This window comes from Oxyura jamaicensis, chromosome 4 (assembly GCF_011077185.1).
Source record: "Oxyura jamaicensis isolate SHBP4307 breed ruddy duck chromosome 4, BPBGC_Ojam_1.0, whole genome shotgun sequence".
NCBI lineage: Eukaryota > Metazoa > Chordata > Aves > Anseriformes > Anatidae > Oxyura > Oxyura jamaicensis.
In genome coordinates this window covers 17,182,884-17,208,669 of record NC_048896.1, presented here as the reverse complement: position 1 = coordinate 17,208,669, position 25,786 = coordinate 17,182,884, and the positions used below count along the sequence as shown (strand labels likewise).

At 45.3% G+C, this 25,786-nt stretch overlaps 1 protein-coding gene and 1 long non-coding RNA gene across 2 annotated transcripts in view; one reads left to right on the top strand and one right to left on the bottom strand.

Moving 5' to 3' along the window:
• Positions 1-25,786, bottom strand: part of TRPC5 (transient receptor potential cation channel subfamily C member 5) — a 97,306-nt gene that overhangs the window by 31,229 nt on the left and 40,291 nt on the right. The window contains exons 3-5 of the mRNA XM_035325867.1: positions 22,452-22,973; positions 6,272-6,608; positions 3,260-3,399 (exon numbers count right to left, since the gene is read on the bottom strand). Coding sequence (XP_035181758.1) covers positions 3,260-3,399; positions 6,272-6,608; positions 22,452-22,973 — 999 coding nt within the window. The remainder of the gene's footprint in view (positions 1-3,259; positions 3,400-6,271; positions 6,609-22,451; positions 22,974-25,786) is intronic.
• Positions 24,227-25,552, top strand: LOC118166731. Its single transcript, XR_004750693.1, has 2 exons — positions 24,227-24,354; positions 24,565-25,552. It is a non-coding gene; the product is annotated as an uncharacterized LOC118166731 (long non-coding RNA).

Here is a 25,786-nt window from a genome sequence, read left to right as displayed (position 1 = left end):
ACTTGGTTTGTAATGTAACTGTAAAAGCAGAAGCATTTTCTTCTGAGCCAGGTACAGCCAGATGCAAACAGGTGACATGACAGAGCTGGTTGTATAAATGTAACTGCTCTGGCTCAGCTACACTGCCACAGCAGAACGGAGTCAAAGACATTTTAACATCAAGGAATAATTTATCCTTTTAGCATTTGTTTCTGCTCATTTAACATGCATAAAAAGGCAAAAATGCACTTAGAATTACATCGCTAATAGTGTAGCCAGAGTGTTTAGGACTCTTAATATCTTTTTTTGTATGTTTTAAAAGGAAATGGTATCACTGTCACATTGGCAGATGAGTTTGTAGGGACGTTACATATCAATCTGAAGGTCCAATAAATTAATTCACATTTTCTTCAAGGACGCAGCTAAAGCAAGTAGACGTTTCCAACTATTCCTCAGCATGAAGGAGCTGAGACACGATACAAAGGCATTTCAGTGAGACCTCTGATTGCTTCTGACATTTCCGAACCGTTGCCTATTCCATGAGCATCAGGCCTGACTTGGTTAACTCGATTTGGAGACGGGCCTTAAAATGTTTACAAACAAGCAGACGTTTAAAACTTTTTGCCAATAGCCAACAGTAGGCGTGGGTGGTTGTGAACAGCAAGCCTCCCCTGCCTAGGGAGCAGATCTGCACATTTGTTGGCGATTCTCTTCTGCGTGCTGGCTGGACACAGCAGCCCTGGGGCTCGCTGCCAGGGTGGAGAGCACGTGAAGGAACGTGAAAAGCTTTTCTTCATCTCACATCTAGTTTTAAAGCCACTTGTTAGGGTCATATTTTGGCCCGTTAATAAAGTGATGGTATATCCTTGCTTGGAAAACTATCGTCACTTTTGAACAGCTCAGCACCACAGGTAACAGAAATCGGAGCTTTCAGCGGTATCTAATGAAGCTGAAAAGGCTGGAGTTGCTCAGGTTAGGCATCAGAAGATGGAAATGAGCAGAAATGTATACAGACTCGTACAAATAAGTTACAACAGACAGTCACATTTACCCTTCCTCATTACGTAATTCAATGCAGCAAATGAAAACTGATTAAGAAAGTATTTTTGCCCTATAATTAGGCTGAAGATCTCATTGTTACTAGATAATATTGAGGCCAGGTCTTGGAACCAGTCAAATCAGGGGGAAAAAAAAAGTCTCCAGGTACAAACAAGGATGGAAAACATTAGTGTCAGTATGCAATTTATTTTTCTGATATTTGGCAGAAAGCTAAATGTCCATGTCATCTTCTGAAGGTCCAAGAAACATTAGACTATGGTATACTGGCATATATACCAGCCTTTTCCAGCCTCGGGCTGTTCTATAAATAAAAAAAACCTTTCTAAGTCACGTTGCAAAAGATTTTGAAACCATTATGTTTTAAGTCCTCATGTTTCAGAGCGTACTGCAACCTTTAAGCAATAGAGGTCAGAAGTGAACTTCAGGGGGCATGCTGTTTCAGAGCTACTGCTATATAAGATTTTCTGCACTTCTTCGAGTGGTCTGACATTGGTCCTTAGCAGGACCAGACCTTAGATTAGCCAGGTTTAATCCAAATGGGTTTGATCTTTACTCAAATGGATATACTCCTGTAAGTGTTCTTTTTTGTGCTGGCACATAGGTCTCTGTAGCTAGCCTGTGTGTTTCTGTAGGTCTTGCAAAGTATATAAACAAAGCTGTACTTCCTTTGTGTGTGTAGTTTGGCTGTGAGCTTAAATCTCAGTGTGTGACCATATAAATCTGTGGATGCATAGCTCTTTTAGTAATTTGTGTGCGAGAGAGAGAAAGAAAGAGATTGTTAACATTTTAGGATTTGTTCATGAATGTTACAATTTCCAGTATTTTCTGTATTGCTCACAGTTTAAAGACCAACCTTTCTAGTCTCTAATTTCCTCACTGGTTCTGAATGTTAGGAGAAAAAAGATGTAATCTGTTTCTGCTTTGATGCTGTCACAGAGCCGCCTGTTCAGGGAATAGCAACTGTCTTGAAGCTTTTTCCTTTGAAAAACCAACTCACCACTATGCAGCCTTCTGGATTTTAAAAAGGCTCCGTAGCAGGGCTGCTTGCAGAAGGGTTTATGTAAGAGCATTCCCACTTTGGAGTCTATGAGCTCTGTGAAATTTTCAACTCTTTTCCCCCCTGCCTGCATACAAACCTGGGAGGGGACTACACAGGGTTGCTTTTGGGGACGTGCTTATCCTGGTTTCTAGGAGTGGGCTACAAGAAGTAGTTCCCTTCTGCCTGGGCAAGACCTATGCAGTAGCACAGCAGAGCTACAAAGTGCGTAAGGGTAAGGAGCAGACTACAGTTACTTGATTTACACCTGTGTAATTCCACTAACTGCAGTGGATTTATAGCTGGTTCACATCAAGAAAAGAATCAGGCTCAGGAGATGGATGCCATCCAAGCACGCAGCTCCAACTGAAGTCAAAGACAGGCACTGCATAAGGAGCTTTGCAGGAGGCCCTTTGTGTGTTGTCTGCGTCTTTGAAAAACAGAGACAGAGAGAAAGCGCTTCAGGCCATCCTCTGGCTTCAAAACTTGTGCATATGCTAACTTGGAGCATCAGAAATTTATAAATGTGGAAGGTGTTTTTGAGGATGAGCTCTGATGTGCACTCTCACCACAAATGTAACATGACAGTGAGGAATCTATAGTTCTAAAGCTCCAGCGTGCTCCTTTGTCATCTCCTTGCCTACAGTTTACACCTATATATTCAAGAAGAGAAATTGACTCCTTTACATCAGATGGAAGCCCCCCACCAGCAGGTGTGCTTTTCTTGGTAGGCTTTTCACAGACTCCTGATAAGTAACCTACAGATCAGCTGGGGCTCACAGACTACAGATGATAAATGTTGGCGGGAGACGTTTTCAGATAACCCTATTCTTGTTGTTCCTTACTGTTTTATTTAAAAATCATGCTTTCGTGAAGTTTGGCATTGTTAAAAGATGTCAACACGGGAAACCAAACATACCTTTGGCAACTGAGTAGCTACAAAACGCACAGAAGTCGGGAAACTTCTACCCAATGCCCACACAATCTATGTCAGTATTAACCAAAGATGGGAAGGAAGATCATTCTCCACACAAGTTAATAAACTTTCCAGGTGAATTTTCAAAACCGGATTGCTTGAAAAGTAGCTATTCTCTTTGATCTGTAATTTTGTGTCTGATAGCTTCTATCCCTTATACTGCAGTTCTCAGAAACAAGTTACAAATTCTCTTGCCCAGGTTACTGTACCTTGACATAGGCAACAATTTTAAGGGAGATAGTTGCAAGGTAGAGGGAGTTCATTGCAAAGTCCATCAGATTCCACCAGTCATGTACGTACTCATTGAATCCACCATCCCACATTTCCTTGATTTCTCCCCAGATAAAACCTGCAGAAAGAAAGAGAGTTCACTGTCACGAGAAGGTATTATTTGCCGTTAAACTACTGTGTGTATGTGATGTGAAAAGACAGTTATAAATTAACAGCTTGGAAAAGATGCCTCATCCCTCCTGTCTTGTACAAGTAAAATCACGCTGATTACGAGGCATTTTACAACTCCATTAGGAATGCAGTCTAGAGAGATCCGAGAAAGACCTAGGCTTCCTATGCAGGGCTCCAGATACAAAGACAAGGAGGCTGCCCGAAACATATGTTAATTGTAACCAGCATGAGTGGATTGGCTCAGAGAAAATTTGTTTTATATGAAGAAACTATTTAAGTAACTGTATTTGTTATGTTTTCCCATAGATGGTCTGCTCCCACAGTAATTCATTGCTCAGTTGGACAGTACTGCTTTTTTTTTCTGACTTCTCTGCAGAACACGCAACACCAGTACCAGCTTCTGCATACCAGCATATTTCCTCCCTGACCTGGAAATATCACACCAGAGAAGGAAGAAGTGAATTCGTTCTCTATGCTCAGTTACCGCATTTATGCATCTTGCTGCACCGAAAGCCCATCGGGAGGATTTGTGAAAAAAAGGAAAGGGACGACTCAGCGTGGAAAAGGGCACTGCAGCCTGGCATCGCAGCTCTCAGCAATGACTCACCGGATGTCAAATATGGCTGTGGGTTTTGCGAGGTGAAAATTTGTTCCCAAGGATATGGCCAGAGCCCATCATCTCAACTCTGAAATGCCCTCTGGTAATGATTTGTGGCACTTGCTAACCTTCACTATTCCTCCCTGCTGCTAGAGGGGTAAGGGTGAGCTTCTGTAGTTCATTATCTGGCATAAAATTTTCATTTTAAGCAACTGGTATGTCCTTTATTGAAGACCTGTTTAAGTACTTTTGAGAGCCTAAGCCCAATTAAAAAGCAGATGGCAGCTAGGCTCCTCCATCACCATGCTTCTGAGCACGTCCTCAGAGCCCCCTGGTATTTTGAACTAGCCAGTTTACAATATCCTTGCACTGAAGACCTGAAATGGGTGCGAAAAGAAAAAATATACCTCAAGGTGTATTACTGCTACAGTTACCCAAATTGCTGCCCATATCCAACCACAGGATACCACTGTGGTCACTGAAATGCCACTTGCAACTCAATTTTAGGACCTGAAAGTTCAACCTGAAGAGCAGATAATGTTGAAATGAACTGCTGCAAACATCCAGATATCAATCTCAGCACTTCAGCTGCCAGCCAGCAGGTCAATGGTCAGGCAAGCATCATGTCAAGGCCAATAAGGTAATTTTCTAACAGCTGCCAAATCTTTGCATGCACACAAAAACACAAAATAAATCAATGGAGTGGAGCCTGTTGAAGAACTCATACGCTGTATTTATAGTGAGTTATCAGTGCTGGTTACTATAGTTACAGCAATGCCGTGTGTGCCTGTTCTCCCTCTCCTTTTATAGTGGAAGATATTTCATAAATAATAACCTTTAATCTCGTGAAACTGCTCTAATTTCTCCCATTTAATAAACAATCCCCAAACATCCCTATGTATCTGAAACAAAGGAACTAAAAAATAAGAAGAGAGAACGGTGACAGGCTATTCTAAAAGTTCTTTCTTTTATGGATTATCCTTTCATCTGCACATCAATTTTGCTGAAGTGCCCACCATTTCCTTCAATTTAAACCGTGAAGTGAAGGATAAAGTGCAGACATCACCTAAGCTCAGAAAAGACATTTAACCTTCTCAGCTTAAGGTGCTACCAACACGTACACCTCAGTGCCATAGTCCAGGCTAGGAAGATAATGAGGTTTGAGTTACCATTTGGAAGTTGCGATGGAGCTACGCAAGGAGCAAAATGCCCTGGGTTGGGATGGAAAGTGATTTGTGAGCATGTTTCCAACTCTAATTTTCTTTCTGCATTTTCCATCAGCAATTTCAGTTCTGGCACAGAAAGCAGCTAGGCATGCTCGGCACAGAACCAGCCTGATGCTGAGCCACCACAGAAAGGAGGAGCCGGGTCCTGGTGTTACCCCAGGAGAGGAGCCAGCAGGCATGGGGACGCAGAGATGGACTCATGAGGAGCAGTGAGGAACCCCAGGGAGAGCTCTGGAGATTGAGGTTTGCTGAGAGAGGTGTCCCTTCTTCTTCAGTGGCTCTATCCACTTCCTCCCATCCCACCTCACCACCTCTCCTGTACCTCCTGCCCTTGGGGGACCCTGACACCCCCGTTCTTCAGTTATGCTTGCCCAAGCCAGACCAGAATAACAGCCTCAGCTTTAACCTGCTCATAACAGACAGCCCGTCCTTCTTCTGCTTATATTAGGGCAAATCAATATTGATTTGGTCAGTGTTTATCAGCACATGGGTATAAGGCAGCATGAGATTTATCTTCCCTTTTCTGCTTTCCTGCAGGCTATGTGGGAGCCCAGGTACCTGCGTGCTGAGTGCCAGTGCAGATCAACGAGAAGGCAAAAGCAGAGGCAGGTCCTCAGCTCTGCCTCCTGCCACGTACCAGCAGAAGGAAGCCGGCATTCAAGTGACACTATTTGTCACTAGCATGACCCAGCAGCTGATTCCTACACCCGCTCCTTGCACACTGCATGTGGGAAGCAGGGAGGGAGCTGCTGAGGTTTACTCAGGGTCATCTCTAAAGGCACGTCAGATGGCACCACGAACAGCAGAAGAGCCCTAGGCCAACAGGATCTGTTGTTCCAGAAGGAGCCCAGCTGTTTCCTGCAGTGACTGAAGTTGGCTGCCAAATCTCTTTACACGCTGCTGATGCTGAGCTCAGGAATGAGTCTCCAACACAGTTGCCATGGGCGCGAGTCAGGCGACTGGGGCTCGGGATTTTGGGGGGGTTTCTCATTTACCTAGAACCCAGGGCAGGATCAGCCACTCCACGATGGTGGGAGGCGGGCCCTGCATGTGAAGGTCAGTCCTGACGATGTGCTGCGATGCCAGCAGGAGCATGAAGAGGAAGGTTAGGTACGAGCCGGTGTGGCAGATAAACTTGATAAATGGCTTTTTAATGAACAGTCCCAGCCTGCTCTTCGGTGCAATCAGGTATGCCACGGACAGCACAGGGAACAGCAGTCCGATGGTGACACAGGTCAAGAGTTTTACTGCCCAGTGTTTCCGCCTCCATCCTGGAAAACCGTCGTACCAAAGCGTTGCTAGCAGCTGCTGGCAGTTTGGCTGAGCCACAAACTGAGGAAGAAAAGAGAAAGATTATTACAGGCTGGTACTTCATGCGTGCTGCCCCTTGTGTTACGTGTCAGGGCCCACACAGATACAACCGGGGGCTTGTATGGGGTGGGAGAACATATTTTAGGGACAGAAAGAAGAAAGGAGGGAGACTTCCCTGTTTTTCTTCACAGGGTTTGAGATTTCTTCTACGAGGTCTTTTCTATTTGAAACATCCTATCAGTCAGCCACCACACGTAAAGCCTCGTGCAAAGGTGCTACAACTAAAATTCCTATTAGCTTTTTCTCTTCCCCTGCTTTTTGAGCACATTTCAGCACATTTCAGGTTTCAACGGTGTCAAACAAATCACTGCCAGCATCTTAAGAAGTGACTACAAGACAAGGCAGGAGGGAAAAGACGTAAAGCTCTGTGTGTGTGCGTGTGCGTGTGTCAGAGAGAGGGAGAGAGGACGTCTCCAGAAGCGTGTGGGGTGCTGCACATGATTTGTGTAAGGACGCCAGCATATGTGCGTGTGGGCCGGGCTGGGCATGAGACAGCATGCAGTCATGTACAGTTCAGCCAGGTGACATCTGCTGGGGAGCAGGACAGCACGTTTGGAAACGCGCCTCGTTATTAAGAGAGCGGCTGTAGGAGGTCAGAGATGAAGCAGAGGCAAAAAGAAACCTTTGATCACACTGGCAAAAAAAAAAAAAAAAAGATGCTTGAAAGTTGTCTTTCACTCTGTGAGAACCAGCTTTGTGATAGTGAGTTATGGCATCTCAGGGACTCCACACGCTCAGGTTGCAACTACTTCTGACAATGTTAATACCTAACAGCCCTTGGAATTGGAAACTCAAGCCAAGATATTTCTGGCCTGTGCCAGAAGACTTCATGTTCTTGATTATACCTGGGCAGCTCCACGATTTTCAGAACTTTTCAGACCCCGAGCTAATTAGAGATGTCTGCAAGATCAAGACAACTGTGTTTAGGTACTGGATTTCTAACTCATCGTAAGGAAGTTGAGGGCTGGCAGAGGCTGCCCAGAGGCTGTGGAGTCTCCTCCTTGGAGATCTTTGGACGTGGTCCTGGGCACCCTGCTCGGGGTGGCCCTGCTGGAGCAGGGGCTGGACCAGATGGGCCCAGAGGTCCCTGCCAGCCTTCAGCAGCCTGTGAAGTCACCCCTCCTGATCTGCTGAACTCAGGTCTGTCACTGGGCTCTGCGAGTTCAAAAGTGCACCTCAGCTAAGACGACGCTGCTGTTCATTACGCTTGGCTTGTCTCTGTGTAACAGGGATCCCTGGGAGGGATGTGCTAACGTGCTATCTTTGTGTAGTGCTGTCCTCTTCCCCCGTTCAGGGAAGCTAGATTTTATCAGGCAAAGCACTCTTTTCCCACTACAACTTAAAACAGCTCTTGGAAGAAAGATGCCATGGTGGCAAAGGGACTGGCTTCTGAATGCAAGGCTTTCCTTCTGCGTGTCCTGCCCCAGCAGAAACTCCTGTGCAGACACAAGTCCACCCAGTGCAGACGCAGCCAGGGCTAAGAACACGTCAGCCACCTCATGTGCATTTATGAGACACTTACAAGGCTCTCCTCTCACATCTAAAACGTTTGTACCTAGAATTTGCCACCAGGAGATCACATCTGGTGTGAAAGACACGATTTCTTAATGCAAGTTTCAGCACACACCCGTGTCTTTTACACAGCCAAGCCCTGCCAGAACTGCCCAAATTATTTAGTGTTCACAAGGGCTTTTCACGTGCAATTCTCAGAGTGCTCTACACAAGCAGAGCACAATCCTGCCACGTTCAGAACAGCCAAACCAACGCGAAATAGACGGGAGCAATGAGCTGGCAGTAGCAGACGAGCGAAGGCAGCGGGAGGAGGCGACGCTGGGGTCTCCCCAGTCCTCGATCCCACAGCACGAGGCAGCGGTGGCATCCCAAGCCCCCGTTCTGATGGCAAGTGGTGTTTGGAAACACCCTGCAGAGCTCCCACAGTGCCAGAAGACCAGGAACAACGTACAGCGAGAGGGAAAAAAATCAAATGACAACCTCCTCTTCTTTCTTTCCAGCTCTCACATCTTACCTACTTTCTTCTGAACATGGATTTTTGGTGTGAACAGCGTTGTGGAAAGCAAAGTAATGTCACAGAAGTGAAGTGAGGTCATTTCTGCAGTTCTTTTTGAGTTCTGCAGATGGATTTTCTATTTTGTAACTGGTTGGTTGTATCAGAATCAGGCCGGTTTTGGACTGGGCAATTCAAAGACACGGACTGACCAAAATTCGTACTGAAACTAAAGTCTCCGAGAGGCGCTCAGGCAGTTAGGAAGCGGGATGTTTATGGGTTATTACTGCAACACACACGACTGCTGCATCTGACATACGAGTGACGCAGCAGCCCAGAGGGTACCAGAAAAGAAAATCAGAAGCTCCTTTGATTTGGAACTAACTTCGCAAGCACACACAGCAGGAACTGGACAACAGCTGATATGGCAATGATCTCCAGAAAAAGCGAAGACCTGCTGCCCATAACTACCAGAAAACAGCATTGTAAAATGCCAGATCTGGGGACGGAGATGAAAGAAACGGTTCTCCAGAAAGTGAAAAAACCACCAAGCATTGATTCTTGCTTGGTTCGTTGGTTTTTAATCTGTTGTTTCAGAAGGGTCAGCATGTTGTGTTTAAAAGCTAGAGGATCGGGAGGGTCATGCTGCTGGATTTTTTCATTTAAGATCACAAAGAGGAGCTGTGACCGGACGTGTTCTGCAGTAATTTACATGGTAATAGACACTGCCATTTCTCAGAGATGAGGTACAACTTTTTTTTTTGAGGGGGAAAATGCATAAACACATTTTCTTTTTATCACATACGATAGAAAGCTTTAAGGGTAGAACAAATCTGTTTTTCCCTTGAGTCAAAGTCAGAGTCATTTGAGAAATCAAATGACTATATGTTCCTCTGGTTGCTGTGCAACTTGCGAGCAGCTCAGAAGTGCCTCCTCTCTGCCTAATAGCTCATTTATAAAATCTGCTTTCCATGTTGTATCTGATGCTCGTTCTTCAAATGGAGAGAAATTCACACATCATGAAAGGGCAGCTTTAAAGATCAGCTTAGCAAAAGGGAACAGGAATGGAAAAAGCCATTAAATTTTCCAATCAAGTCCATCCCAACCTCACTAAAAATGGCCTGAGGGAAATTGTAAGCACACCGCGCACACAGGAAAACCTCCCTCATGTCACAAACCATCAAATGCTGCTTTTCCTAAAAAGAAAATACCAACGCACGTAACCAATGCAGGCTTCTGCTAATTCATCTTAGCCCAACTCATTAATCACAGATTTAAAATCAGTAGCTGCTACAGCTTAGATCTTACGTGGTGCAAAGACTTCAGCTGGCCGAAATGCAGTTTTTCTGGTGTCCAGAACCACTGGAAATGTGAATTATAATGAAAAAGTCAAAGAAGCTTTTGGCGTGCTGACTACAGAACCAATTGTCAGTCATTTGACGTTAACTTGGGAGAATATGGCAACCAGCTTCTTCCCTATGTAGCGCTGGGAATGGCAGCCTCATCAGCCTCATCTTTGTTTCTAGGCGTTGTCACCAGAACTCTCTGACTAAACCATTGAATGCTCAACTCATTAAAGATCATCTAGGGCTAAATCAATACGCATGAAATACCAAACCAGGAAAAAGCTCAGCTTTAGCCCTTTTGAGGTGTGAAGTAACCCAAAACTGTAATAGTGATGTGGAACTTTTCATCCATAATTTGCAATTCCTTTACGAAGCTAAGGAAACAATCTTATTTTTCCTTTGTGAATAGGCAAAACTGAGAGCTGGGAAAGCGAATTGACTTTTCCAACATCAGTTATGCAAAGGCTTTCCTGAGTACAAGTTCCATTTCCATGTAGGTAGGGTCCCAAAGACGTTTTTTCATCTTTTTTTTTTTAAAGCCTTTCCATTTGCTGCAGTTAGAAACGGTGCGCGTGTATATCACAGCCTTTTATCATTTCACACGAACATACTGCATGCGACAGGATCTGGTACCAGTTAAAGTTTCTGCACCGTGAGAAGCCGAGAGCTCGATCATTTCAAGAACTGCATGTTGTCCCGGCTTTGTAGGTGGCCCAGAATCAGGGGCAGACGTACTGTAGCGGGCGCTGTGTTTGGGAAGATGAGCATATGACTCGCAGCGTGCTTCTGCAGTACAGAACGGGCACCGCATCGATCCTGCTGCCTTGTAGGAGCCTCCGATCTCTGTTACAGCTGTCATCATCCCAGAGCCATGATGGACAACATTCTGACAGCTGTGTTAACGAAAAGAAAGGCTTCTAAAAGGTGGCATTTATATGCAATTCAGCTAATGCATGAAATAAACATTCTGTGCTACAGTGCCTGTGGCATAACGTTGCCTGGGCTTGTGCCTTCCTGTAGACAAAGCCACTGATGCGTTTCTCTGGGAGGAAATCTGAAGAGCTCCTTCTGCATTACCTGTGAGCAGAAGCTGTCCCTAGCTGAAGAGGAGATTCACTTCATGACTAGTAAGATGCAACTCAGGGTACTTTCTTCTGAGGTCAGCACCATTGTGCCAGCAGCAGGCACGATGCTTCATGTGGCCTCTGAAAACAGGGACAAGTGTCTTCACCTTTCCAAGAAGTGACAACAGCAACTTCAGACATGGCTGGGAAACACTTTGAGGGCAGAAACTATTGCTACACTAAGTCTTTTATGTTCTCTCTTCTTTCAGTCTTGCCGGGGTGTTTGTGTACCATTTGGCTTGCAGCTGGTTTGTGCTATTAGAGAATTTCATTCTCGATGCTCATCATACTCGTTGTCACCTGATCCCCTACCAAGGGGAATGTTTTTAAGGGAAGACAGCAGCTGCTGGATGGAGTGTCTTTTTCTCAACATCTAATCTTTACTGATGTTTTTATGTCACCTAGATTCTATTTCTTGGGAATTAAATGCTTTCTTCATGCTGTGCCATTAATATAAATATCAAACACAAAAATTATATTCCCCCCCCCCCCCCCCTTATCTATGGGGAAATCCCTTATCTCTCACAGTCATAAGTAATTTAGGATCAGACACAGATGGGCTGAGATGTGAATGCCTCAGGGAGCAACTGAAATAGCTCCCTGATAGACATCACAGGGGCTGAGCACAGTATCTCTCTGCGTTTATTCTGATTATCGTGACGGCTGCCAACAGGCTCTTCTGTTTGGAGTTTGTTGGGGTTCTTTTCTGTACCCTTGCTGCAGACAGTGATAGTGAATGCTCTTCATAGATGAATAAGCACTAATTTATAACTACAGAGCCCCGCGTTAATAAGCAGGACTGCCTTCTTCTGTTAGTCAGCTACAGCAGCTCCCAGGGAGGTTACCGCTGAGAGCCAAATGTGGCATGGGAGCCATGAAATTAAGTTTGGTTTCCCTGTCTGGCTCTCGTTTTGACAGGTTAGACCTCACCAACAGCTCCACATCCCACAGCAACTATCCGAAACCTGGTAGCGGAATGCAGCACTTTCTGCAGTGTTACTGCATTTGGGGTTATTATTATTTTATATACTATATATTACTTGTTATAAGCATTACATTACACTATATTATGATATTATATAACGACTATATTCCATAGCAATTATCCAAAATAGCAGTTGAATAGCTGCAAGGTTACTGCCTTTGGGGTATGATTGTTTGTTGCTGCCCTTTACAATTAAAGCTCTTCTGGCTTTATTTCAGATTTCCAGGCAAACTGAGCTCCGTGTTGCAGTCTGTGTGGCAGTCAGGTAGCTGCCGTGTCTGATGCAGTAGCGTATTTCAGCTAGTGCTGCAAGGAACGAAGGCTTCCTGTGAATCCAATCCTGCCACGAGGACAGGTGCCACTTCCAATCTCCGCTCACTGTGCTCCCTGCCAGGTAACTCCCTGCACTCTCTCCCTGGCCGTCCCCAGGTTGAAGGGAGATGTCTCTGAGGACACCCACGTCCCCCAGTGCTGGTGAGCGTGGTGTGGCCAGGTAGGGCTGGGAGAAGCACTCTGTGCCTCGCTTACCCCACGCACATCGATACAGCTGTGCAGGTGGGCTGTGGGAGCTCAGCCTTCCAAACTCGAACTTCCAGCATCAACTGATTAGAATTTCTTTCCTCCCGTGAAGATACAGAAGCTCCTTACTCTAACTTGGACTTCAGAAACATGAACTGGTGCACAAAACCCCCACACTTTTAAAACAGCCTTTTTCCTGCACTCCCAAATCCTCCAGCTGTGCCTGATCAGATCCAAGGAGCACAAGGCACTTCCAGCACGACAGAAAAACCATTCTGCCTCTGCTTTGTCACCAAGGACAAGAAAGGAAACGTGATTGCTTTATCAGTTTGAATGCTCTTACAGGAAATTCCAGTGGGCAATACTCAAAGAGCGACATCTCTAAATTAGCCCAGAAACAGAAGAAAGTAACTATCTGTGGCCTAATTTGATGTCTGCTGCAGAGAGCCAGTGAGCCCTATGAGATCCGACATTCTACGTAAGAAATAGCAGCCTCCCCAAGTTTGCAGTGTTGCAAACAGTGAGATGAATAAGAAAATCCTCTCTTGTAGCACATTTCTTTTTTAAGTTCAACCTTGTTAATGACTGCAAAGTTATTTACATTCTGCTGCTGAAGCACGAACTGCAGAGGGTAAACACCTAATGGCTGTTCATCCTGTTAATTAAGTACACTCTGCAACAGGGAGAAAAGGGACAAAATGAAACAAAGAAGTTGGAGGAGAGGCTGGGTAACTCAGAGAAAAGAGACTAGAGCTCAACATTCTTCGTCAGGCATTTCCAAGAGATAATCTATTTTCTTTTTTCTTCTTCAGGATGAATATCCTATCGAAAACACAGCTGCTACTCACATGTGCGTTACTACTCACAGCGAAGCACCGATGCACACCCAAGCGGCAGTCGTTCCTGCCATTAAGATCACTAGCTCAGCTGGAAGAGTCCTTCAGGAAAACCTGGTGCTACCCAAACTGCTCAGATCCTCTGCCGGTGGATAAAACAAACTCCAGATCCTCCACAGCTGAACATATGGCCTTAAATTACACAGAATTTTGTCTAATCTGTTCTTAAAATATTCCAAGTGGTGATGACACATTAATCTCAGCTAAAGGTCTCCTATCCCTAACACATTTCTTGACGGTAGCAGACATGAACTCAGTTTAAGCTGTAGCAACTGGGAAGTCGCTAGTGATGCGAATGCTGGCAAAAAGCAAGATCAAATAACTGCTAAAAGCCTGCCACAGTTCCATCAAGAGTCACAGTTTTCATTAATTTATGCTGGATTGGTTTAAATATTGAACTAAAAGAGGTCCCGCGTGTTCTAGGACAAAGGCAGAAGCTTGTAAATCCTGAGTGCCTACTCATGGAAGAAGCGATTAACAAAGTATTTAAGCTTGAAATTACCCCCACCTCTACTCAGAGTGCTGCAATGAGTGTTAGCCATAGACCTGTATTTACGGCCCATGTCAGCGGGATGTAAGCATGGGCGTAAATCCTGCCCTGAATAAAAGCAAGCTGCCGAACGGTGCTGGTGGAGGCCACCCTGCTAGCCAACAGCCCACAGCCCAGCTCTGCTGGGACAGAGCCTGACGAGAGGCCAGGTAAAAGAAAGGAGCCTTGCAGCAGGAGGAGCAAAAATTTCGAGCATGCATTTTAGCAGAGAGCAGAATAGAGTTGATAAATAAACTCCTGCGGAACCGATTCCAGCAAATGTTCCAGTTCTGTTACCAAGATTACCTCCGCACAGGCTCAGCTCCCGAGGGCAGCGCGCTGCAGCGTGCAGCGCAAGGACGTGCTGAGCCCAAGCGAGGAGGGGCAGCAGATCCACACCGCACTAAACCATTTCCAAGAGCCAAGCAGGGGCTATCAGACACATCGCACAGAAGCACCGAAAAACCACGCAGGCTAAAAAGCGCTTAGAGACAAAGCTTGCAAACTTTCCTAAGTCCTCTTGCAGACGGCACTTCAAGAGTTACAGGTCGTGCAAGTGAGTACCGGGAGCTCTCAGGCTTCAGAGGAAGTGCAGCAGGCATTGACTTTTAAAAGGCTGGGTTTATTCTCCCGAGTGAATTCTTAACATTTACATTAACTAAGTGATAAGTAAAGCAAACATGAGAATTTTAAAAGTCATTCACAAGTACCTTTAAATACATACCTACTTTATCCTATTAGTGTTAATAAAAACCTCTGAAACATTTCTCATTTGTTTCTTTCCTAAGCCTGAGAAATGTCTATTTTGAAACTATTTAATTTTGGTTCCCTTTTTCCTTCTACCTTACCTTCTCTTGAGTAAATTTTCTCCAATATCCAGAAAGGAACAGAGCAGCATACTGCAAACACCTCTCACATCCCTGGGAACCTCTGAGTAATATCCCTGTTGGAGGGAGAGGAGGACATAGTCCTTGCTGCAGGATGTTTGCTCAACCAGCCAGGGGTTGGAAAGAAAGAATAAGGACACAAAAACTGTAGTCACGGCTTTTAAATGCCGTTCCGCACAAGATCTCAGCTGGGGGGGGATGATGAATAACCCATCTATCTGTCTCACTTGTCTCGGAGTGAAGAAGTGCGACGTAACCACGTTTTCCATCATGAGGCACCAACATGGCTCGTCTGGATGATGATGGGTCTGAAGTATGTGCGAGAGGCCGAAGGGGAGTGGAATCTCAGTTCCTTTGTCTGTGGAGCTTTGTGACACTCTTCACTAGGAGACAGAAATGAAGCTGAAATTCACAGAAATCAGATACTTCATAACGATAATTTCTATATCCAAACAGGAGACTACACAGCAATATTCTTCATTATTTTTGGGGTACCATTCAAAGCGAAGTCTGAAACGATACGATATATTCTTCTAGACTGATGGAAAGTTGATTCTGAAAGGCACTCTAGACCTTCAGACAAGATAAGACGGAACACTTTGCTCACACAATGTCCAAGGTGTCACTTCTGTCCAGTTTCTGTTGTCTGTGGAAAGCCAATCAATCATGTCCCGCTTTTGGCTTCCCTCTTCTCCTGCTAGCAACAAGACTGATGGGATAGATGAAGCTAAGGGAACTGACAAACTCACTAAATCACTCTTAAAACAGTTACAATCCCTTTAGCTTTCAACATATTTCCTGTCTTTGTCCAAGAGACCATTTAAGTCCGAGGCACCAGCACCAAAAATGACTTAAAGAATGGTCCAGGCATTTACAGCCTGATACAGGTTACCCTAATTCAAGCAGAGTCCTTGTCCTTGACTGACATAACACTCTTCTGTTGTTTTTTCAAATCTGTGCATGGCGAGATTAGTCAGAGATGATTTTGCTGTCAAAAGAGAGTCTTCTGCGGTTCTGTTCTGCGACAGCTGCAATATGTGCCTAACCTTCATCAAGTTGGAACACTTTGGCGTTACGTGAATAATATACCAAATAATACCGTATCCTCAAATAAACATTCATGTCCACTTTGTCAAACTGACGAACCATCAGTCCTCTGAATATTTCTTCTTCTTTCCAGTCTGGGGAGAGGTTACACTTAGATGCCACTTCTCTTAATTTCTGTAACACAATGCAGCTGTAGGTGTTAGATTTCCACGCTCATTTCCAGAACCGAATGAATACATCTGGCAATGGCACAACCCTCATGGGAGGGACACGCACCACTCACCCCACTGCCCTGGCAGCAATCAGCAGGAAAAAAAAAAAAAAACGTGTTAGGAGAGCAAATGCGGGTAAGTGTCCCCACCTGTCACCCAAAGTCCTGACACTGCTGGGAACAGCTCCGCTGGTGCCACGTGCACGGAAGATTTTGCGATCGTCTGCCTGCGGTCGTCTGCCTGCTGGGACGGAGTCTGAGACAAAACAGCTTCCTTTAGCACAGGCCACTGTTCACACATCAGATGGCAACTTGTACAATACCAACCAAATGCTGATGGAAAACGAAGGGTGACAGTCGGGCACTGCGTTAGAAATCCCTCACCCTGTGTCCAGGTTTGCGGTGCAGGACGGAGCGGGAAGTGGTGTAACCACACCATCTCCCCTATCTAATACCCCGAGGGATAAGGATGTGCCAGGTCATGAGAAAGGGAAAAAGCTCCCACAAGCAGCACTCCGCCTCCCCCCATCTAGACCTAATAAAGATCTTTTCATGACGCGGAATGATTTCATTCTAGAAACCTGAAAGCACAACCCTGTTTATTAATCCGAGCTGTGCAAGCACACTGAAGAGCTAGCTGTTTATTGGGCCTTAAGGAGCACAATACAAATCCTCAGCATTGTATCATCATACCTCCAGGCAGCGTGGCAAGAAAACAGACAAAACCAGGGGAGAACAACTTAGCCCTGGCTGCAAGCAGAGAAGGATCCGCGACTATCCATCAAAATACCTGAGTGGCTTTCAAAACAGGTAAACAAGGTGCAGTAGATGAGCTCTGATTTCCACAGAGCTCGCACTTCATTTCTCATGCACTTCTGATATTTTTAAAAGCTCTTGTTATACACTAACTGGAGGGCCTTTAGAAATTCACCGAGTTTATGCACGCTCCCCAGGGAAGGATGCTGTGCTTCTAACCGCAGCCACGCAGTTGACGGAGTCAAGACACAGCTGAAAAAATTGTGGCGTGGCAGGAAGGATTATTCATTCGCTCCGGTCCTGTATCTCAGGAGGTACTTGCCTATGTAAATGACTTGGAAAAATGAACTGGAACTTCTGAAGTTGCATCCTGAAGAGCAAACAGCAAAGAGCACCATTCCTGAATTAGAAAAGCAAACGATTCCATTTCTCTCCTTCCCTGTCATTGATTTGGAGTACAGTGAGTAAGAGAGACTAAGGTTACAGGTTCTGAAAGGGAATTTCATGCAGCCCTTTGATCTAACTCAGTGAAAGTGCTAAGCAAAACAGTCTTAGATGAAATACATCTTTTCTGAGTGCTTTGCATTGTGTGTGTTTCTTCCAGACATCTCAATTGAACCTGCACAGCCGTCTGCAACTACCAGCACAGGAAAAATACAAAGTATTAAAAACCCACTACTGTGATGTTCTCCTTCATTCTGAGGGCGTGAATAACCTGCGATGGAGAGCAGGACAGCTGGAACGGGCTGAGTGTACACTGGGACTCCGGGTACTGCAGCTTAGCAGAATGTTGGATCTGCTGTGCAGAACTTCAAATTGCTCTGCAAGGAGTCATCTGCTCTTTTAGACCCAATTAGCTGCTACAGTCTGGTTGCTTTACATTATTTTGGCAATGTAAAAACATTAAAGGGCGCAGAAATTGTATCTGAATTCAGCCTATGTTCTTGTTCTTTAATACAGTGACGGTACACTGTACATACAACTGTGCTTAAGTGCCTGCTGAGATCCTAAGAGATGACTTTTCCCCATCTTTTCTTAGAAATACAAACAAATTAACAAATGCAGAGCTAACTTGGTGCCAGAAACAGCATAGTGAAGACTGTTCCCCAACAGCTGCGCTGTGCCTTTGTGTGTTAAGTCTTCAGCACCTTTCTTCTTCCCAAATTAGCCATGAATAAGAGAATATGGAAAGCAGTAATATGAAGACAAATGCCATATACTACAGAGCAGTTATGGGAAGGCCTACTTGTCTCTAAGCACATGAACTCCCATGATCCTACGAAGATTATTTCTTCTGAAAGTGGACCCAGAGAAGACTGATGTGTCAGAGCTGGATCTAGCTCATCATGTTTCACGGTGTACTACAGATGCCCTCGTTTTGTTTTTTTTCCTAATATTTTGTGACTGCCATGCAAACAGCAATCACAAATATTAAATCTTTCCTATCTTCCAAAGAAACTGTCAGGGCTCCTCTGTAATCTGACCCTGACAACACAACCATTCCACACTTGAGATGGAAAGGGAGCCCGTGAACATTGCACTGCACGTGCAATGTACTGGCATCAAATATACGCAGCGTTGTACGTTAATATATGTTGTGTATATGCAACGTATACAAAGCTACGTTAAGGCACGCTTTCATCTTTCCCGTATAACTGATTTTTTTCCTTCTGTGTAAACAGTGATTTACCTTCTAGGATCTAGGGGCTTATTAAAAACAAACATGAAAAACAAGATTTTTTTCCCAATTTTTGGTCCTCTCCCAAAGGAAAAGGGTTTCCTTCCTCGTAAGGACCATCTTTGTCAGTTTATAAAACACTTAGCACATGTAACATTCGGGGGAATCCAAGTTTGTACCTTTTTTTGTTGAAAAAGACTGGGCGAATTGTCTAACCTTGTGAAGATGGAACCCACACCTGCGCCACGAGGCACACACGCATCTGCAGCCTGGGTGCTGAGCGATTCAGGTCTTCACAGCCTGCCCTGGGCCATGCTTACAGGGCAGAGGGATTTACCTGGGGATACAGGCTGAGATGGACCCATCGTGATGAGGCCAGGATTTCAGAAGGTAAGGCCGAAGGAGCTGATGTGGTTCCTCTCACTCATCAGCCCTCGTTCAGGCTGCTCACCGCGAAGACTGAGGGGCTCAGGCCAGATCTAAAGATGAAGTTGCATACAGCCCGATGATGTTTACTGGATTCAGTCCAGGTAACAGGGAGTTATGTTCGTAGTGGGGCACATTGCTAATTGTTGGCTAAAATTAACACACAAGACAAGATTTTTCTCCAGTAGTTAGGAGAAACTGCCAAAACATGCCGATACTTTAGCAGTGGTGTTTCAAAATGCGTCAGCAAGGTAAGTGTCTGATCTCCAACAGGATTTCGGCACTTACCCAAACTATACTCTGTTTAAAATCTTATTGCCTGCTTACCTGCATATTTAGCAGCCTAACTAGCTTTGAAAACCTTTCCTCCAAGGGTTCGGAGCCCTTTCCTCCAGGGCTCTTTGGAGCACAAACAGTCCATTGCTGTCCAGGTTTTCCCATCAGGATTTTTTCCAGTCCTGTACGTTCACTGCCAGAGATCATCCACCTGCACCGGGAACTTGAATGCTGTTATTTTTCTGCATCTAGAGCAAAACCAGCACCTTCTCTTCAGTAGCAGAGTGCAATGGAAATAAAAAAAATAGGCACAGTGGGTTCATATGAAATGCCTTGGAGAAAAAAACACTGGAAAACGTGTCTGGTAAAAGAGCACTCGAATTGCCAGCCTCCTTGTGTTGGTACAAAGCAAGAGCAAGATCTGTTCCCTACCAAAAACACACAGCAAAGAACCTCCGTCCAAAAGCAATGATCTTTTTACCAACTCCCTCTAAACAACTTCTCCCGAAAGAATCTAGAAGTTGAACATAACTGCTTGATTCAGCTGAAATAAAATCAATTCCTATTTGGGGGGAATTTTTGAGATCTATTTCACTCAGAAAGAAGCTGAAGGAAATTTTCTCGAGCAATTAGTCTAAAACCGATGCGAGATCACACGTTCTTTACTCTGAATATAAAGAATTACCAACTGCAGTAATAATTTACAGCCCCAGAAAACAGCGAACATCCACTCTGTATTTTCATCTTATGCTACTGGAGATCTGACTTGTAAGTCTGTCAATGCTACGACACAAAATGCTTCAGTGGAACACGATGATCTACTTTTCAAAAGTTTGCTGCTCCTCTCTGCAGAACTGTCTTTCACAAAACTGAACTTGTTTCTATTTTCCTTCTTGTCCCCCCCATTTTTTTTCAGTCTGATACTTTTCAGTCAATTAAAAAGCACTTCTCAGTGTCTCCCACCAAATGCTCCTACTCGTTTTTTTCAGAAGCTGGCAACGACATTTGTATCTTGCTTGGTGTTTTGTATTGGACTAATTATCATGATTAAAGAACTCCTGCTACATGCAAACCCCATGGCACCAGCTGCATTGTGTGTTTGTGAATAACCAGGTAGGATGAGGTGGTTCAGTAGTGCTGGCTTCCCCAGCTCATCCGCTCTGTCCCTGCCCACCAGTATTCCACCTCGAAACAGCACTGATATTAGCTGGCAACACGGAGCTTGTGTTAATTCACTATCATTTCTGTGCTGGAACTGTCATTAATACGCCACAAAACATGGAACTTGCCCATATGTTTGGACTTCAGGAAAATATGCCCCCAGAAAAGAAATGAAAGCTGTCAAGCAAGCAAGCAACGATTAAAAATTTGTTATCTGAAAACAAAAGAGCTTCGGGACTGTTCAGCACTGCATTTCAAATGTAGGAAACCTCTTCAGACTTAGGGTCTCCTAATACGAACCCAAGGCAAGGGGAAGTCACAGACTGGTGCTCGGGTGTCACGAGTGAGCCTGAGCAGCGACAAGACGTCGAGCTGTGCAGTGAGCGACAGGCAGCAGCGCTGGGGATGCCCCGGCTGCAGAAGGGTGCGTGCAGGGGCAGTGTCTGCAGTTACCAGGACTGTAGAAAAATGAAGCAGAGTTTCTGGACCTTTTCAGATGCAAGGAACATCTGAATTGATAAACTGTATTACACTTCTCTAGATTGATTCTTCACTACTTGTTCACGCCCCTAATGAATCTATGGTGTTACCTAGCACCACAGCTAGTTGAGAAACAAAATTGTCACAGAGGCCAGTGAGCCTTGCTGATTCTTCACTGGAGCAGCACAGTAAGAACACTAAGCTGACCACGTGCTAAATCCCAGAAAGCTTGAGGCTTCAGCTGCAGCTTGTTGCAGCAAGAGGCTGGCAAAACCAGGAGGCAAAACAGAGCAAAGGGAAGGAAGGCAAATCTGCATCTTTCCCTTCTTGACTGTTTTAGCTCAGGTGACAAGAGCAGCCTTTATGGGAGGTGGAATGTTATCTTATCAGGCTGTCCTCATCTGGGTCAATGCATAAAACAAAGTAAGGAAGACAGTGAAAAGAATAATGTGGTGAGCTTTTCCACCATTCCAGTCACCCTCTGGATATAGAAAAATGTCATATACATTGAAATTAAGTCGCTCAACCAAGCAAAGTAAATTCCTCTTTCCGATAACCTGAGAACATCACTGGCCAACAGCAATACATCATCTACGAAACTCTGTCCAGGTTTGGAAAGAGAAAGCAAATCCAGAGCCAACTAATGAAATTGTTGTCAGCATTCTCCTTGGGTTCATGGCCTTTGTTGAATCAACTTATAAATCTCTGGATCTGCAGGGCTTTTGAAAGGCTCTGTGCCCTTCACCTGAATTATGTCTTTCCTTTCTGGTAATGCAGGCAGAAGTTTGAAGTTCTGGAAATTGCTTCTGAGTCCCGAAGACATGGATGAATGAAGAGGGAAGAATCCACCTGAGGTGCTTCAGGTGTGAGGTATTTGCATGACCAGGATCCACTTCCTAGCATCACACAAGCATTTTCACTTAAGAAAATTGCTGGTAATGTGAAAACCTGGGATGCTGAGCATGCCCTTGTTCTCTTCTGCTCTCTTGTGCTGCTGTAGTTTCTGTGGCTCTTACGAGTTAGCGCCAAATGGGGGAGGAAATGAGGATATTATATTATTTCCTGCAGTCAAGAACTCCATGAGCCAGACAATACCCTCTAGCCTTTGTTTCACTTATAAAGGCCGTTAGTGGGAAAAGCTTTCAGAGCTAACAAACCTGGAAATCTCCGAAGGCTGTTCTTTGTAAGGGGCTGGGTTACAATGAAATGGGATTCGGGTATCTTTGAAACAGAAAATGTTGGTGCCATAGAACCCACGACCCGCCACAGTAGTCCTGGTCCTGTTGCCCTTGATTGTCAGCAGCCCCACACCGTCACCACGGCATGCTGAACCTCCTGGGCCGTGACAAACCCATGTGCACATGGTTCTCCACTCAGTCCAGCTCAGCTTTCCTGAACAAACCCATGGAAACTAGAGAAACGTCATTTTATCCAGCACCCACACCCTTCACACACCTTTGCATGCGGATGACTCTTACCTCTTTCTGGTGATACTTTATTGCTACCTTTAGCTTTGCCAAATCATGACATTTCTGGGGGTCCAGCTCTTCGCTCTGATCATCTCTGTGATTGAGAATGATCTCCAGTTCTCGGGAGCTCCGCGCTTGGTCCAAAAGGTCCTTAGCAAAACGCTTGCACTGCTGGGAAAGCTCTTCATATTCAGCCTTGAACTCATTTTCCACTTTGCTGAGCTCCTTCAGCTCCCAGCCCAGTCGGAAAGCCGTCAGGATCGGGTCCTCGCTCGATAAGGCAATCAGCGAAGGGCTGGCTAAGGCTTTGTAGATGTTCAGCCTCGACCTGGAATGCCTCAGGCTGTCCACCTCCGAACTGGAGACACACTCCACGCAGTTGCATCTGATCTGGTGTGGGCGTGGAATCGTTACCCGTCTTTGGACAAGCAGTTTGATGATTTCATAGTTGTTGGTGTGAGCCGCCAGCATTATTGGGGTGATATCTGGAGTGAATTCTGAAAACTGGGTGTCCATCATCAAGGTTGGAACCTACAGAAAGCGATAAAGCACAGTCATGTTTCATGTGGGACAGCAGAAAGCAGACGTTTCTCCTTCAGACTTTCAAAGTGACCTCATAATAAAACAAAGTAATAACAGCCTATGTCCCTTAAATCCTATTGTGTCCATGTGTATGTACATGCCTCTGTTCTGGCAAAACCATTTCCATGACTCTGCCTGCAGAGCAGGAGCGGTGTGGTGTAAAATCAGTTACGACCCCATTTGAATGCTTTACACATGAACTTGTTCTGAAATGGCTGCTGGTTCACATACCGAAAAGTGGACTTTTGTAAGAAAAAGGAAGACAAAAGGCATGGGTAATTACACAGAAAGGAAGAAAAAAAGTGTACACTGGAGAGATTTCCATAACTATCATTATTTCCATTACATATGTGCATTAGCAGGCCAAGGACCTACTCGTGGCAGGCCCTGTACCAACCGAACCGAACACAGTTGGGCAAAGCTCTTCCTCACCTTTTCCCTACTGTTTTTATTTGAAATTACTTTTCAGTGGAAGGATACATTACATAACTGCCCTCGGAATAGATTTGTTTTTATTTTAATGGATTTGAAAAAATTTAAATGTAAAATTAATGAGCCATAGTCCACTACAAATAAGACACTCCAGGGTGTGCATTATTCAGCTACTGTTGCACTTCTCAAAAGATGAGCTTAATGCACACCCTGTTGTGTCTTATTACTATATGCAGAGTGCAAAATTAGACCGAAATGCTCTTACATCCCAAGCACGCAGTGTGCTTCCATTTGCCGCGCAGGCAGCTCCCTTTGTTGTGCGTTAATCATTACTCAGGCGTACTGTACGGCGTGTGCCCACCGCTGCTGCCCTGGCAGCTGGCATCCTGCTGCTTGGGGGGCGATTGCTGGTTTTGGTGAACAGTAGGCCTGCTTCCCCTCGCAAATGTCAAAGGCGTTGCAGAGAAACGACTGTCAAAGAGTTCTAACGACAGGAAACATTACTCAGTCTGCGGAGAAACAAAAGGAAAGCGGCGACAAACCAGTACAAGGCAACCAGCTAGAAATCCTTCGGTAGGCTAGATGCAAGACTGGTGGTGAGACAGCGAAGCTCCAAGCGCCGAACCCATCTCCCTAGGAGCTACGTGCCCCCATGGCACCAAGGGGATGAAGACTCCTGGACTGATAAACCCCTTTGCAACCCAGCTGGGAAATCTGGAGTGAAATGGCCAGCAGCCCACAGCCACACAGGTGTGCAGAGCCTCTGCTGGCAGGGCTGGTCCCCGCAGGGTCAGGAGGGAGCCCATAAATACACCTGCTGGGGGAAAGCAGAGACTGGCAGAGGGGATTTGCTGAGGGTCGCACAGGGCTTGGTGTCTCTGTGCAAGGTTGGCTGAAGGTATTTTAAGATCCGTGGTAACAAACAGCTGAGAGCAGCTTTCTTTGTAAGGTCTTTGACTTTCTTTCTTTTCCTTTGCTTGGCTGGGTTTGGTAGTTTGTTAAATGTCAAGAGAAAGGTGCGGGTTCCTCCCTTCTTTCTCTCTTAGCAGCATTTTTTTAAGCCCTGGTGCTTGTATAACTCTCTATCTTTCCTCCCCACCTTTTTCAGTCAGTTGCTGGCTGCTGGATTCAGAGCCCCTGCCTCAAAGGAAGAACGCTTCCCGCCTTCCCTCACTGTCCAGTTTCATGTTGCTTTCCTCCGTGGGAGTTACTGTACCCAGAGCTGTAGAAAGGAATTTCAGCTTTACACAGAGGTTTCCTTGCTGCTCACCACAGGGAACAGGCCCGTGCAGACAAGGTTATGTTACAGGTGGGGATGGAGCTGGTCTCGTCTGCTGCTGTCCTCCTCCTGACGCTTTCTACATCTGGACCGAGGGCTCACAAAGTAATTGTCTCAAGGCCTGGGATTAAACTGGGGGTATGTCAAGAAATGTCTCACCCCTTATTCTGGTTCCTGTGACGAGCCCTCCCCCCAGGAGCTCTGCTTTGTTAGGAGATGAGGCAGCCGCTCTGCGGAAGATGTGTTTTCCTGGGCAGCTTGCAGCACTTTAATTAAAAGGACACGAAGGGCAATGGCAGTGCAGATAAACAGGGGCTCTCTGGGGTCTGGAAGCAGATCGCTCTAATGCCTCGAATCACAGGAACTGAAGCTTATTGCTGATTACAGCTGGGCAGCAAAACAAATCAGCAGAACACAAACAGGAGCAGCGCAAAGGATGGCTGCTGTGCCTCTTCCCTGTGCCCAGATCCAACGAGCAGACACTGGCTCAAAACTACATGCCTTGCAGTGATTATTTTTGTTCCTGTCTTGCACGGTGTTTGATAAGTTGCATCTTACCGAACAAGCTGTCTTCTTTTACAGATGGAGTGTGCAGAGCCTTTGCTCTGAAGGCTGCGTGCTGCCTGTTACCACTGGAGGGGCAGCAGATACTACAACCATGCCTTGTGTTGCTGATGTTCCTACCGCACAGCTCTGACAGGTTGAGTTCATGTTTAGATCAGCTTTTTCTCTGTCTTGGGTTAACTTGCAGTGATGGAAGCAGAAGAGGAATAAATTATTTTACCCCAAGGTCCCTGCTAAGCTCTCCCAAGGTCATTCTCATTAAGTGACCTGAATAACAAATTCTTTTCCATTAACCTCATCACCTGACACAAGCTGTTAAGCTGAGTCCTTCAGAACCTTATTGCCAGCACTTGCACAGGAGCGTGTGCCTTGTCGGCATTTTATCTTGGTAATGTTTGCTGAGGATATTGATGCTACCACTAACGACGAGTGATCGAATGCTTGGTACCATCTTTCTTGAATTAAGCCTCATAAATGGAGGCCGCTC